We start from the raw sequence: 13,765 nt of genomic DNA on the forward strand, positions 1-13,765 counted from the left end.
ACTGGCACAGGCAGGAGTCTTTCAGAGTGCACAGCTGCCTGGGGGCTCTCAGTGCCCGTGTTAAAGGGGGGCTGTGGTGACGCTGATAAAGGTGCATGTCTGCATTTTTTATCAACTGTATAATAAAATGTGTCTGCATTTGAAAGATCTGTATAACTCAGTGAAACTTTATTTCTCAAAGATCTTCATTGCACACGGTGAGTAGACATTGATGGGACTAGGTAAGAAACAGATAGGCTTACTTCATTCATTTTTGAAAAAATGTCGGCCAGATATCCATGTTTGAATAACCAGAGTTTGTCAGTTGTTGTTTCAAGTAAAAATAGTATTCTTTGGGAAAACTGGCTAATTTAGCTTGTAATTCAGTCACACAAGTGTTTTTCCCTCAAGCAACTATTGTTCTTTGGTTTTGAGCAGAAATGCTTTTATACACTTCATTGTTGTCACACAGAACATTGAGACTTGACCTCAGTGATTGAGATTTAATACAATTAATACTTTTTCTGCTCCATCAAAGACATTCTTAAGCGAACCTGGTATTTTGTATGAAAGTGAACAGTACAGTGAGTACAAGTACAGTTGGGTGCCATTGCTCTGAGTCCTGCTAAGGCACCAGTAGTTTTATCCACCATTGTTTTTGAACCTTTAGTACATTTGTCAAAATTGTGGAAAAAGCAGATAATTTAGGGATGATGCCTAGATGCTTTGGCATAAGCATGTGGGTGGATGGTGGTGCTGTTTACTGAGCTGTGGAACACAGGAGATGATAGTGATATGGGACAGGGCAGAGGGAAGATCACTGAGTTCAGTTTAGGTACTAGTGAGCTTGGGCACATAGCAGTATTCAAGTAAAGATGTTTGTGAGGCAGCTAGCTGCATGGTTCTGGAGCTCAGGAGACAGACCTGGACTGCAGGAGAATATTTTATTATTACTGTGGAGATAGTATGTTGAAACCACAGGATCAATTGAAGCTCCTAAGAGAAGACAGTATGGAGTGAGAAAAGAAGTAAGCCTAGATATGAACTCTGAAGAACTACATTTGAAGATCAGGTAAAGGAAAGATTGACGGCAAAAGGAGAAGGGGGCGTCAGAGGATGAGCCGGTTAGGTAGCATCACTGACTCAGTGGACATGAATTTGAGCATATTCCGAGAGATACTAGACAGAGGAGCCTTGGCATGGGGTCGCAAAGAGTTGGGCATGACTTAGTGACTTAACAACAACAAAGGAGTAGAGGTCGGCCAGGAAACCAAAACAGGACTGCCAGAAAATGTTAAGAACTGTAAGGGAGCGAACAGTTTGCTCTCCCTGCAAGTTAAACTGACAGTCTCGTAAATGCTGGCAGAAGACAAAACTGTTGGATCAGAGACAACGGATAGCTTATTACCCATAGCAAAGCAGTGTGCTTGGTACCAGCATTTGTTGAAGAGGGTCAGGTAAAACCTGCACACGAGGTTGTGTTAAAGAAGAAGAAATCTGACTTAGGGAACCCAGATCTTTTTCAGCGGACGGTAGCATGCCTGCCCTTTGCTCCAGTAAGTGACACTGTCTTTATCTCCCAAGGCTAGTCATTATATTAACATCTTTTTAAAAACAGTCTGGAACAAAGCCAATCATTGCTTCTGCTTGCAAGTGGTGCAGAAATGTGAGCTAGGAGACATGGAGAATGGTATTGTGAAAGTCAGTAGAAAAAGAATGTTTCAAGGAGGAGGAAATCGTTAGCTTCGTTGAATATTATAGAGAGGATATTGGAATTCTAGTTAGAACGCTTTCATTGATAATTTGAGAAATCAGATTGGTCTGGGCTGAAGTATAGAAGTAGTAAGATGAAATGTGTAGGAAAGTGGACATTGGGAATATGAGGGACTCAAAAAACTTGGTTAAGAGTGAAGAAAGAAGTACTTGGAAACTGTGCGTGTGTACTTGTGTACACAAGTTTGTGTGAAACTGGAGCTAGGAACTGTAAATGCTGATGGGAAAAATCCAGTTGAAGGATAGAAAAGGAGAAGAAAGGTGAGAAAATTGTTAGACTCATCTCAAATGCGTCCTAACGTGTAACTGGGAATTGCGTACAGAGCTCCTGTAGAAAGTTGGCATTTAGTAGGAGGAGATCCATAGCTGCCTTCTTAATTGGGAAAGGGATAAATCCAGAGGTATCTAGGCTTATGTGTAAAGTAGGAAAAAGCCGAGGTAGCTACTCTCTGCTGTTAGGGCTCTGGAATACCCACCTATAGATATACTGTAAGGATTAAATGAGGTAATGTATATAAAACATCTTGATACATACTCCATAGTAGATCTTAAATGAATAACTATAGATGTTACTGTCTAAAAAGTTGAAGAAAAAATTGTATTGGTTTTCTGTTACGGCATAATACATTGTAAACCAAAAGGCTTTGTGGTTAAAACATTAAGTAAACATCCCACAGTTTCTATGGGTCCGGAATTCAGAAATGGCTTAGTTGAATAGTCCTGGCTCAGCATCTCTCATGAGGTTACAGCTAGGTGTTAGTTGGGGCAGCAGTTATCTAAAGGCCTGATGGGCTAGAGGATCTGCTTTTAATGCGGCCCATTCACATGACTGGCAAGTCGGGCTTGCTCTTGGCACAGAGGCCTCAGTTTTATTCCACATGAACCTCTCCTCAGTGCTGCTTGATCGTCCTTTTAACAGGCTGTCAGTTTCTCACAGAGTGAGCCCTCTGAGAGAAGAAGGCTGATGCTGAAATACTTGTAACCTAGCATTAGAGGTCATGCGCTGTCATGAACCTAGCGGTTATCATATATACTAAGGGAGGTGAGTCAGACAGAGAAAGACAGATACAGTATGTTATGGCTTATATATGAAATCTAAAAGAATGATACAAATGAACTTATTTACAAAACAAAAATAGACTCACAGACATAGAAAACAAACTTATGGTTACCAGTGGGGAAGGGGATGGGGGAGGGATAAATTAGGAGGTTAGTATTAGCAGATATATACTGCTATTTATAAAATAGATAAACAACAGGGACCTACTGTATAGCATAGGTAACTAGATTCAGTATTTTACAATAAACCATAATGATGTGTGTAATGTATCTGAGTCATTTTGCTGTGTACCAGAAACTAACTCAACGTTGTAAATCAACTGTTCTTCAATTCAACAAAGAAAGAAAATCCCACTGTCATCTCTGCCGTACTCTTGGTAACACAAACAGCTGATTTTCAGTGTAGGTTCTATGAGAGCATGAATGCTGAGAGGTGAAAATTACTGGTGTCATCTTGGAGTCTGGTGACCGCAGAGAGAAATAAGAAATAAATTGTTTTGTTTGTAGGAGAATGTGTGTGTTTGCTTCTTTCCTTGCTGTGGGCAGATCATGACAGATCTGCAAGTTAGTACTCCTTAATGACAAAATGTCCACTCTTATCACACTCTTTAATTGCTTTTTAATTTAATACTAGTTTTCAAATGGTAGTGTTAAACAATAAGACCACTGAAACTATAACCAAAAGAGTAGCTCTGCCCCAAATTTTTATTCTGTAGAGAATACTATTTAATTCTTTTGGTCATTTCTTTTAATAATTTCCTCCATATTATTAAATATCCTTGCTTATACAGCTGTTTCTTGATCTTTCAGTTTTAGACTTTGCTGACTTTTTACTGTGGAAAATGAGAATTTGGCTCTTTTCTTCTGCGTATATACCATGTACTTCTTCCTATTATAGTTATAATTTTGGTTAAAACAATATTCAGTCAGTTCAGTTTAATCGCTCAGTCCTGTCCGACTGTTTGCGACCCCATAAATCGCAGCATGCCAGGTCTCCCTGTCCATCACCAACTCCCAGAATTCACTCAGACTCAAGTCCATCGAGTCAGTGATGCCATCTAGCCATCTCATCCTCTGTCGTCCCCTTCTCCTCCTGCCCCCAATCCCTCCCAGCATCAGAGTCTTTTCCAATGAGTCAACTCTTCGCAAGAGGTGGCCAAAGTATTGGAGTTTCAGCTTCAGCATCAGTCCTTCCAATGAACACCCAGGGCTGATCTCCTTTAGGATGGACTGGTTGGATCCCCTGCAGTCCAAGGGACTCTCAAGAGTCTTCTCCAACACCACAGTTCAAAAGCATCAATTCTTCGGTGCTCAGCCTTCTTCACAGTCCAACTCTCACATCCATACATGACCACTGGAAAAACCATAGCCTTGACTAGACGGACCTTTGTTGGCAAAGTAATGTCTCTCCTTTTGAATATGCTATCTAGGTTGGTCATAACTTTCCTTCCAAGGAGTAAGCGTCTTTTAATTTCATGGCTGCAGTCACCATCTGCAGTGACTTTGGTACTTATAACTATAAATATTCTCAACCAGTCCATGTAGTAAATTATGATTGCATCTCATTTCTCCTACAACATTGTATATTTTTTTCTGTAATTAATGATTGTCCTTTTTTGTTTGCTTAGTTTTCTGTGTCCTTATCAATAATTCATTTCCATGCTTTCCGGAAGAACTAAACTCCTGGTATAACCAAGTAATCTATCAGTGAATTTTTTTTCCTATCTCTTGGCAGCATACCATCTGGACTTCATTTTCTGCTGCATTTGAGGCTGACCACACTGTGGCTTACTTACAGTGCTGCCCTAGAAGAGTCTCTGCTCTTTCCTATGTTAGACTGTTTCCTAAATTCCATGATTTTTTATTCTCCACTTCCTTATTTTATAGACCATATCCTGATAGCTTCCTACAAAAGGTGCCTGAGAAGTGTGTTTTTGAGACCTTGACTAAATTTTTTTTTTTTTTTTCATTTCTCACTGCTTGGCTTTTTTCTTTTTTAAAACTTTTTAGTTTGTATTGGAGCATGTATAGCTGATTAACAATGTTGTGATAGTTTCAGGTGGACAGCAAAGGGACTCAGCCATACATGGACATGTATCCATTCTCCCCCAAATTCCCCTCCCATCCAGGCTGCTGCATAACATTGAGCAGAGTTTCCTGTGCTGTACAGAGACCTTGCCTAATTAATCGATAGTTTACCTATTTACAGATTTCTAGGCGGAAAGTTATTTTCATGTGGAACTTTGAAGGGATTTTGCATTCTAGTTTTCCACATTCCTCTTTCATTGTAGGCTACCCTGATTCCTCGTCTTTGTTTCTGATCACCTTTTCCTTTTGTGGGCATTTAGTTCCGGCTTTCTCTGTTCTGCTCAGTCTGTTACCAGTCAGTTAAGGACTATCTTCCAAAATTTTGTTAGCTTTGCTTCTGTTTCTTTGTTCTTGTGGGTTTATAACTTTCTTTACTGTTAACCCTAGTGGATTTCAGGAGAGAGTGGAGATAATTACTGGTGTTTATTTTACCGTATTTTGCTAGTAATCTGACAAAATGCTTTTTATGAAGACACTTGAAACAAAAAATATTCCTGAGGACATTATTTTTCCAGAATAATTAACCAAAGTTAATTTTATGTATTGGCTTCTGTGATAGTATTTTACTTCTTGTTATTTCTAAATGTTCTGTCGTAAAAATGTCCCCTCTGTAATTCCTCTTGGTTTGGGGGGGCTTCATTATTTTTGATTGAGGAAAAATGGAAATGAATATTTGTTAAGTACTTACTATTTGTCATATGTTTGTTTGAGGATTTTAGCTCTACTAGATAGATGATGAAGTAAGGTATTCTTCACATCTGCTATGTAGCTGGCATCCCCATTTTAAATGAGAAAATGCATCAATTTGAGTCACTTTCCAAAAGTCATACCTATTGCAGATGGCCAAGAGTGGTTTTGAATTTAGTATTTCTGATTATGTAGTCCGTTATCCTCTTTACTTACAACTTTATTATGCTTTAATGTATTTGTGTTAAAATTTTCAAGCATAAAAGTAGGGAGAAAATAGCATAATAACCCACCATGTGTTTGTCAGTCAGTTGTCAACATTTGTCAATCTTTTGTTTCAAATATTCCACCTTTTTAAAAAATCTATAAACGTACTTCAGTATATATCTCTGATGTACAAAAGGACTTGTAACCAACAAAATTAACAGTAATTCTTCATTATGCTCTAAAACCCAGTCCATATTCACATTTCTCTGGTTTAATGTGAATTCCCTGGTATAGATATATTCTTATATAAATGTGTAAATATATTCTTATATATTTATATAAGAAATATATAAATGTTGGTTTATTCACACAGTATCCAAATAGGGTCCACACATAGCACTTGGTCTTTGTGTTTCTTAAATCCCTTTTAATCAAAATATTCATCCTCTCTCCTTTTTCCATGCCATTTTTATGTTGGAAAAAAACAGGTTCTTTGTTCTGTGGAATGTACTACATTGTAGATTTGATTGCTGCTTCTGGTTTCATTTTATTGTTGTACTATCTCCCATGTTTCTTGGTAACTGGATGTTTGATTAGATTCAGGTTTATTTATGTTTGTGTTATTTTTGCAAAGAATATTTCATAGTTGGGGGCTTGTATTTCTTGTTAAATCAAGAGGCATTTAACATCTATAATGTCCTACTTTTGGTGATGCTGAGTTGGGTATAATTGTCCTCAGCTTGATCTATCCATTATAAGTTCCCCATTCATATATTACCTCATGATTTTATCATCCACTTATGATCCTAGTATAGATCTATTATTTCGTTAGATGCTTCACATTGGTGATTTTTCTCATTATATCACTGCCCTTCTACATTTATTAGCTGTAATTCTTCTATTACAAGAAACTTTCTCGTCTTAACTATTTTGTTACTTGAAATCAGGAAAAATGGGAATGACAGTTTATTTTCCCCTCTTTGTCAGTTTTCAGAGTATGCTCTGTAGCAAAAGAGTCATTATGAACTAAGGGCTATTTATATATTTGATATGTTTTAATGTGTTACAGTCATTACTCATTTTATTGCTCAGATTGACCCATTGGTGTCCCTATTAGTTTTTGATAACTTCTTTGGTTTCTGATACCAAATGTTCCAGGCTCATTTTGTGCATGTCCTTTCCCAAATATGGAACCAATCATTTCTGCAAGGAACTCGTTTTTTGTTTTTTTTTTTAATGGGAAATAATATTTAAAAACAGCAGGCTGAGTTACTAGCGGTTCATTTCTATTGGATTGTCATCGTTTAGGCATTTTCATTGATCAGAGGTAAGTAATACATGTTCTTTTTAAAGAAAAAATCATGAATTTGTACTGATAATACAATTAAAATGTAAGGTTTTTTCTTTTTTTTTTTTAACTTAGCTACTCTGATTTTACACTTGTGTCATTACTCTCAGATCTTGGTTCTCAACCATAGTAACAATGGTAAAAAGAAAGTAACTTTTTACTTTCTTCTCATATATATGAGAATTTCAAAATTGCAGATATCAATACTAATGACTGAATATAATTTTTTCTTTGTGGATCTTTTTGCCCCTAGTATATGTCCTGCTAGGTAGATGCAACCAAAATACCGTGTGGAATACATACTGAGTTTTTTTAGTTTATCTTTTCATTGTTCTTTCTGGGAGGGGTGGACATTGTTACATTTTTAATATATAATATCTTAAGTTATATATAATACACTTAAACTATATAGTTTTTAATTTTATATTTAACACAATCATATTCTTATACTTGCTTTTTTACTCTTACTGTAAAGATATATGTTACAACATGGTTTTGCATTAATTTTCGCTTAATGATATAGTCTGGAGATCATTTCTTAGCATTTAGAGATTATCATTCCCTTAAATAGCTGCATAGTAATCTATTGTGTGGGTTTACCGTGGCTTAGCATAATTCCTTAATTTCGTACTGATTCAGTCTTTCCTTTCAGTACTAAGGAAATACTTTCAAGTGGCAAAATCTGTTGTGAGAATTTAATATGATCAAAAAATTTTTAAATATTGAAATTTATTTCTCTCGAGTATTCTTAAACTAGTAATGAGTTAAATGACAATTTTCATGAAATTAATTTTGCTCACCTAAGCACCCTGATTTATTTTTAAACCTTAACTAATTTTGATAAAGATTCTTTTAAATTTATTACAAACTATTAACCATTTTTTAACATAATAGAAATGTTTTCATCATTGTATTTATTCTAATTATCTGTGCTTTTCAGTTTTTCTGTGTCTTTCCTGAATTAAGTATTTGTCAATCTTATATGCCCAAGTTAGTGCAGCTCTTGTATAAAGGTTTTCTTTAAATAATTAATTTTTCAGTTATTTTATTAAAGTATAGGTGAAGGCTTTATCTCTGCTTTTTCAGGGCCTCAGCTTACATATAGGAAAGTCAAATTTATAGAAAGCCTCATATTAACAAGAATGGTGTTTCACTTCCTGTTTACTGGATTAAAAACTTTTTTTATATTGAAATATAGTTGATTTCCAGTATTTTGTTGGTTTCAGGTATACACAGAGTGATTCAGTTATATATATGTTTCAGATTATATTCCATTGTAGTTTATTGTATGATATTGAATATAATTCCCTGTACTGTACGGCAGATCCTTATTTCTTATTGACTAAAATTTTTTAAATTGAGAAACAATACATCTGTGTCTTTACCTGACACAGATGTATTGCTATTATAATTTTTACAACATGTAGTAAAGATTATTCCCTTATTAATAGTAATATTTTCTCTTGAATCAGATGTTCTGCCTTACTCAATACGGGTCCTCTTGGAAGCTGCTGTGCGAAATTGTGATGGCTTTTTAATGAAAAAGGAAGATGTTATGAACATTTTAGACTGGAAAACCAAACAGAGCAATGTTGAAGTGCCCTTTTTCCCTGCCCGTGTTCTTCTTCAAGATTTTACGTGAGTAGTAGGTTTATTTTTCATGATGAATTTTCAGAGCGCTTTCTTTCTAGAATCATACTCCCAGATGTCTCTTAATTGTGAAGATTCATTTATAAATTTTAAAATTTCCCTTCTCTAAACTAAAGCTTCAGCAATATGTGAACCATGAACTTCCAGATGTTCAAGCTGGTTTTAAAAAAGGCAGAGGAATCAAATTGCCAACATCTGCTGGATCATGGAAAAAGCAAGAGAGTTCCAGAAAAACATCTATTTCTGCTTTATTGACTATGCCAAAGCCTTTGACTGTGTGGATCACAATACACTATGGAAAATTCTAAAAGAGATGGGAATACCAGACCACCTGACCTGCCTCTTGAGAAACCTATATGCAGGTCAGGAAGCAACAGTTAGAACTGGACATGGAACAACAGACTGGTTCCAAATAGGAAAAGGAGTACATCAAGGCTGTATATTGTCACCCTGCTTATTTAACTTCTATGCAGAGTGCATCATGAGAAACGCTGGGCTGGAAGAAGCACAAGCTGGAATCAAGATTTCTGGGAGAAATATCAGTAAGCTCAGATATGCAGATGACACCACCCTTATGGCAGAAAGTGAAGAGGAACTAAAAAACCTCCTGATGAAAGTGAAAGAGGAGAGTGAAAAAGTTGGCTTAAAGCTCAACATTCAGAAAACTTAAGATCATAGCATCTGGTTCCATCACTTCATGGGAAATAGATGGGGAAACAGTGTCAGACTTTATTTTTGGGGGGCTCCAAAATCACTGCAGATGGTGATTGCAGCCATGAAACTAAAAGACGCTTACTCCTTGGAAGAAAAGTTATGACCAACCTAGATAGCATATTAAAAAGCAGAGCATTACTTTGCCAACAAAGGTCTGTCTAGTCAAGGCTATGGTTTTTCCAGTGGTCATGTATGGATGTGAGAGTTGGACTGTGAAGAAAGCTGAGCGCCAAAGAATCGATGCTTTTGAAGTGTGGTGTTGGAGAAGACTCTTGAGAGTCCCTTGGACTGCAAGGAGATCCAACCAGTCCATCCTAAAGGAGATCAGCCCTGGGTGTTCATTGGAAGGACTGATGCTAAAGCGGAAACTCCAGTACTTTGGCCAGGTCGTGCTAAGAGTTGACTCATTGGAAAAGACCCTGATGCTGGGAGGGATTGGTGGCAGGAGGAGAAGGGGATGACAAGAGGATGAGATGGCTGGATGGCATCACCGACTCGATGCACATGAGTTTGAGTGAACTCCGGGAGTTGGTGATGGACAGGGAGGCCTGGCGTGTTGCGATTCATGGGGTCGCAAAGAGTTGGAGACGACTGAGACACTGAACTGAACTGAAACTAAAGCAATGTGTCTCACTTGTGAAGTAAGTCAGAGCAGGAGAAATATCGTATGACATCCCTTATAAGTGGAATCTAAGAAGAAATGATACAAATGAACTTAGAAGCAGACTCAACAAACTTAGAGAACAAACTTACAGTTGCTTTGGGATAGACGTATGCACACTGTGTGTTTGAAATGGATAATCAGTAAGGACCTACTGTATAGCACATGGAACTCTGCCCAATGTTATGTGTAACCTGGATGAGGGAAGTTTGGGGGAATGGATATATACACACACACACGCATATATATCCCTTCACTGTTATATATCTGGATATATATATATATATATCACTGGATATATATATATATCACTTATATATCTGGATATATCCCTTCACTGATAAATATATCCCTTCACTGTTCTCTCCATTGTTAATCGGCTATATTCCAGTGCTAAATTAAAAGTTTTTTCAAAAAATTAGATGCTTATTTTCCTGTAGCCATTTATTTTAAAAACTGCTTCTACCTAACTGCCTACTTGTCACTGCAATAGGCTACTTGTCCTAGCCAATAGGCTTCTCAGACTTAATATATCCTAAACATCATTGCCCAGTCCCCTCACGTATTCCTTTTCAGGTTTTTTCTATCATAATGAATGATGCTCTTTAGAGCAAAAATCTAGAAGTTAACCTTCCTTCCGCTCTTTCCTTCATACGTAATCCAGTCTATTAGCAGGTTCTGTGAGCTTTACCTTTGAAGTACACATGTCCTGAATCCAAATTCTTTTTACCATCTACACCTCCATTGTTCTGATTCTAACCCCATTCTCACTAACCTGGACTATGACTATAATAGTTTCTGAACAAGTATCCCTGCTTCCACACTTGAAATGGATAGTTTTATCTTTTCACAATAGATGAAGTGCCTTGGTTAAAAAATGTTGATAAAGTTCATATCATTCCTCCATTCTCCAGTAGGCTTCCATCACACTTAGAATAAAATCTGAAGTCTTTACCATAGCTTGAAAGACTTTGCCTAATTTGGGTGTCTAAGAATTATTTATTGGAAGACTTAACCATTAGCTGAGTTTTGAAGAAGGCGTAGGAGTTAGCTAGACAAATAAGAACATTTTCTTTACCCACTCACCTATATCTGGTTAATATGTTACTTCTCTGTGTACCCTGTGTGTGCTGCTACTGTAGTACTTAAAATACTCTTCTGTAATTGCTACTGTATCTTTCCTACAAATTCCTTGAGAACAGTTACTCTCCCTTATTTAGCCTTGTACCCTTGGTGTCTAGCACCTCCAAGTCATTTGGCAAATGCTTGTTATATAGTTGGCTGGAGATACGTATGCAGATACAGATCTATCTGTAGATTCCTATGTTTAGTGAATAACTTTGGAGACAAGGCACTGGGAGTGAAGGGGCTGGAGCTGGGGAGAAGGGATGGGATATCTTAAAACTTAAGACAAGGAAAAGGACTCCATCAGCAGTTTCTTTGAAGTTATCTTTGCCTCTAAGAATCATCTGTTGTATTATCTTTGGCACATTACCTTTTAGCACTCAAGTTCTCAGACAATATTTAATATTCTCATTAAAGTAAGCTACGTATAACTTTGGATACATTATCAAACATGAATGCAAACTAAAAAGGGATACTTTTTAAATTTAAAAATAAATAGCATATTAGTCACTTGAGCATATATAAAAGAAGACTTAGAAGTTAATTGTTTCTTATTTTTTAGTGGAATACCGGCAATGGTGGATTTTGCTGCTATGAGGGAGGCAGTGAAAACTCTTGGAGGTGATCCTAAGAAAGTCCATCCTGCCTGTCCGACAGATCTCACGGTTGACCATTCCTTGCAAATTGACTTCAACAAATGGTACTTTAATACGGATATTTATAAAAACAGACATGCAAGTTGATTGCCAGCCAGTCCGCTAGAAGTATATGGTATAGAGGAAAGGGAATAGAGATAATTTGTGCCAGAGTAAAGTTTGCAACATTTAGTACTGACTAATATACAAAAAGAAAAACTGGTGAAAATTGATGGATTGGTGAAATTTATATTTAAGTCTGAGTTTAAAGTGATTTTCCTATTTGTGTATTTTGCTGCCATTTTTATAGAAGTGTACAAGCCTAGAACCTGTTTTCCAAAGAGTGAGTATCTGAATAAAGCCTTCATTTCCTTTTTGTTTTTTAATTTCCCTTCCAGAGAGACTCTAAAGATATGAGCCATGGATGTCTTTAATTATATTAAATTGGTGATTGGAAACACTGAGCTTACTACAGTTGTATTTTCCTTCCACTGAAATAAATTTTCTTACATTTAAATGATCCTTTTGATCAAAATCAGACTAGAGAAGACATGATTATGTTTTCATGCACCAGCTTATTTAGCTTCCCTGGAGTAATGGAATAAGACAATTTATTAAAGTTTTTGCTGTAGGTTAAACTCTGGATCCCAGATTCTTTTAAGTTGTTAGATGGGGGAAAAGATCAGTTTTGCTACTTGCCAAAAGTTATTGTAGGAAAATGATTTTAATGGGCATTTAGAATTGTTTTTTTAGTTGTCATAAATTAACTCCCCTCCTTCTTTTTGTAATCTGAGATTTGCTTTTGAAACCTGATTTAAATGATACTTCAACCATTGAATAACATTCAGTTGTTACTTCCAGATAGCATTGCTGGTGTGGGCTTTTTGAAGAGCTAAATTTCTGTCACTTTTAAATGGTTTTATTTTGTCTTTCTTTTTTGGAATGATAGTGCAATACAGAATGCTCCAAATCCTGGAGGTGGTGACCTACAGAAAGCAGGAAAGCTCTCTCCACTTAGAGTGCAGCCTAAGAAGCTTCCCTGCAGAGGCCAGACTACCTGCCGAGGATCGTGTGATTCTGGAGAACTAGGCCGAAACTCAGGAAAATTTTCTTCGCAGATTGAAAACACACCCATCCTATGTCCTTTTCATTTGCAACCAGTGCCTGAGTATGACATGTTTTTTAAAATATTTGTTAGTGCCAAGTTATTTTTCAGTTCTCCTTCTCCTCCTGATCCCAGTTACATTGCCTTCATATTTATTGTGCTTCCTGTTGTACTGAAAGAAGCAAAGATAACTAAAGTGGTAGTCTCCAAATACCATAATCTATTTCTGTTTCTTCAGAAGAAAACTTTAAGAATTTTCTATAAATATATTTAATTTTTATAACTAATGTAGGCAGAGATATATCTTAAACTAGTTTTTTATTTTAGTGAATTTATACCATCACTCACATGCTCATTATTCATTCACATTTCTTTTGTAGAAATCCCTACTTATATTTTTAGCTTTATTTTCCTTCTAGGAGATTTCTTATTCTTTCTTATTGCATTGGAACCTCTGTGTTAAGAATATTCTCATTATCACATGTCACAGACTTACTGAGCAGTTTCCTAAATGGTACCATGGAAAGTAGTAAAGCAGCCTGGAAAAGAATCCTATTCTTAAGAGTTGGTTAAATTTCCTACTATGTAGTTTTTTCAAAGTAATAAAAGCTCTGTGATATGTTTTCATATACTGTAAAGTTTCCAAAGTCTTCAAGAGTTACGTTGTTTGTCCCATTGTTATTACACTGTCAAATCTTTTAAAGGTTAGTTAAAAATAACTTAGACTTTTTCAG

At 36.3% G+C, this 13,765-nt stretch overlaps 1 protein-coding gene across 1 annotated transcript in view; it reads left to right on the top strand.

Annotated features, from left to right (window-relative positions):
* Positions 1 to 13,765, top strand: part of IREB2 (iron responsive element binding protein 2) — a 50,943-nt gene that overhangs the window by 9,645 nt on the left and 27,533 nt on the right. The window contains exons 3-5 of the mRNA XM_018066314.1: positions 8,614 to 8,779; positions 11,854 to 11,991; positions 12,876 to 13,094. Coding sequence (XP_017921803.1) covers positions 8,614 to 8,779; positions 11,854 to 11,991; positions 12,876 to 13,094 — 523 coding nt within the window. The remainder of the gene's footprint in view (positions 1 to 8,613; positions 8,780 to 11,853; positions 11,992 to 12,875; positions 13,095 to 13,765) is intronic.

This window comes from Capra hircus, chromosome 21 (genome assembly GCF_001704415.2).
Source record: "Capra hircus breed San Clemente chromosome 21, ASM170441v1, whole genome shotgun sequence".
NCBI classification, from domain to species: domain Eukaryota; kingdom Metazoa; phylum Chordata; class Mammalia; order Artiodactyla; family Bovidae; genus Capra; species Capra hircus.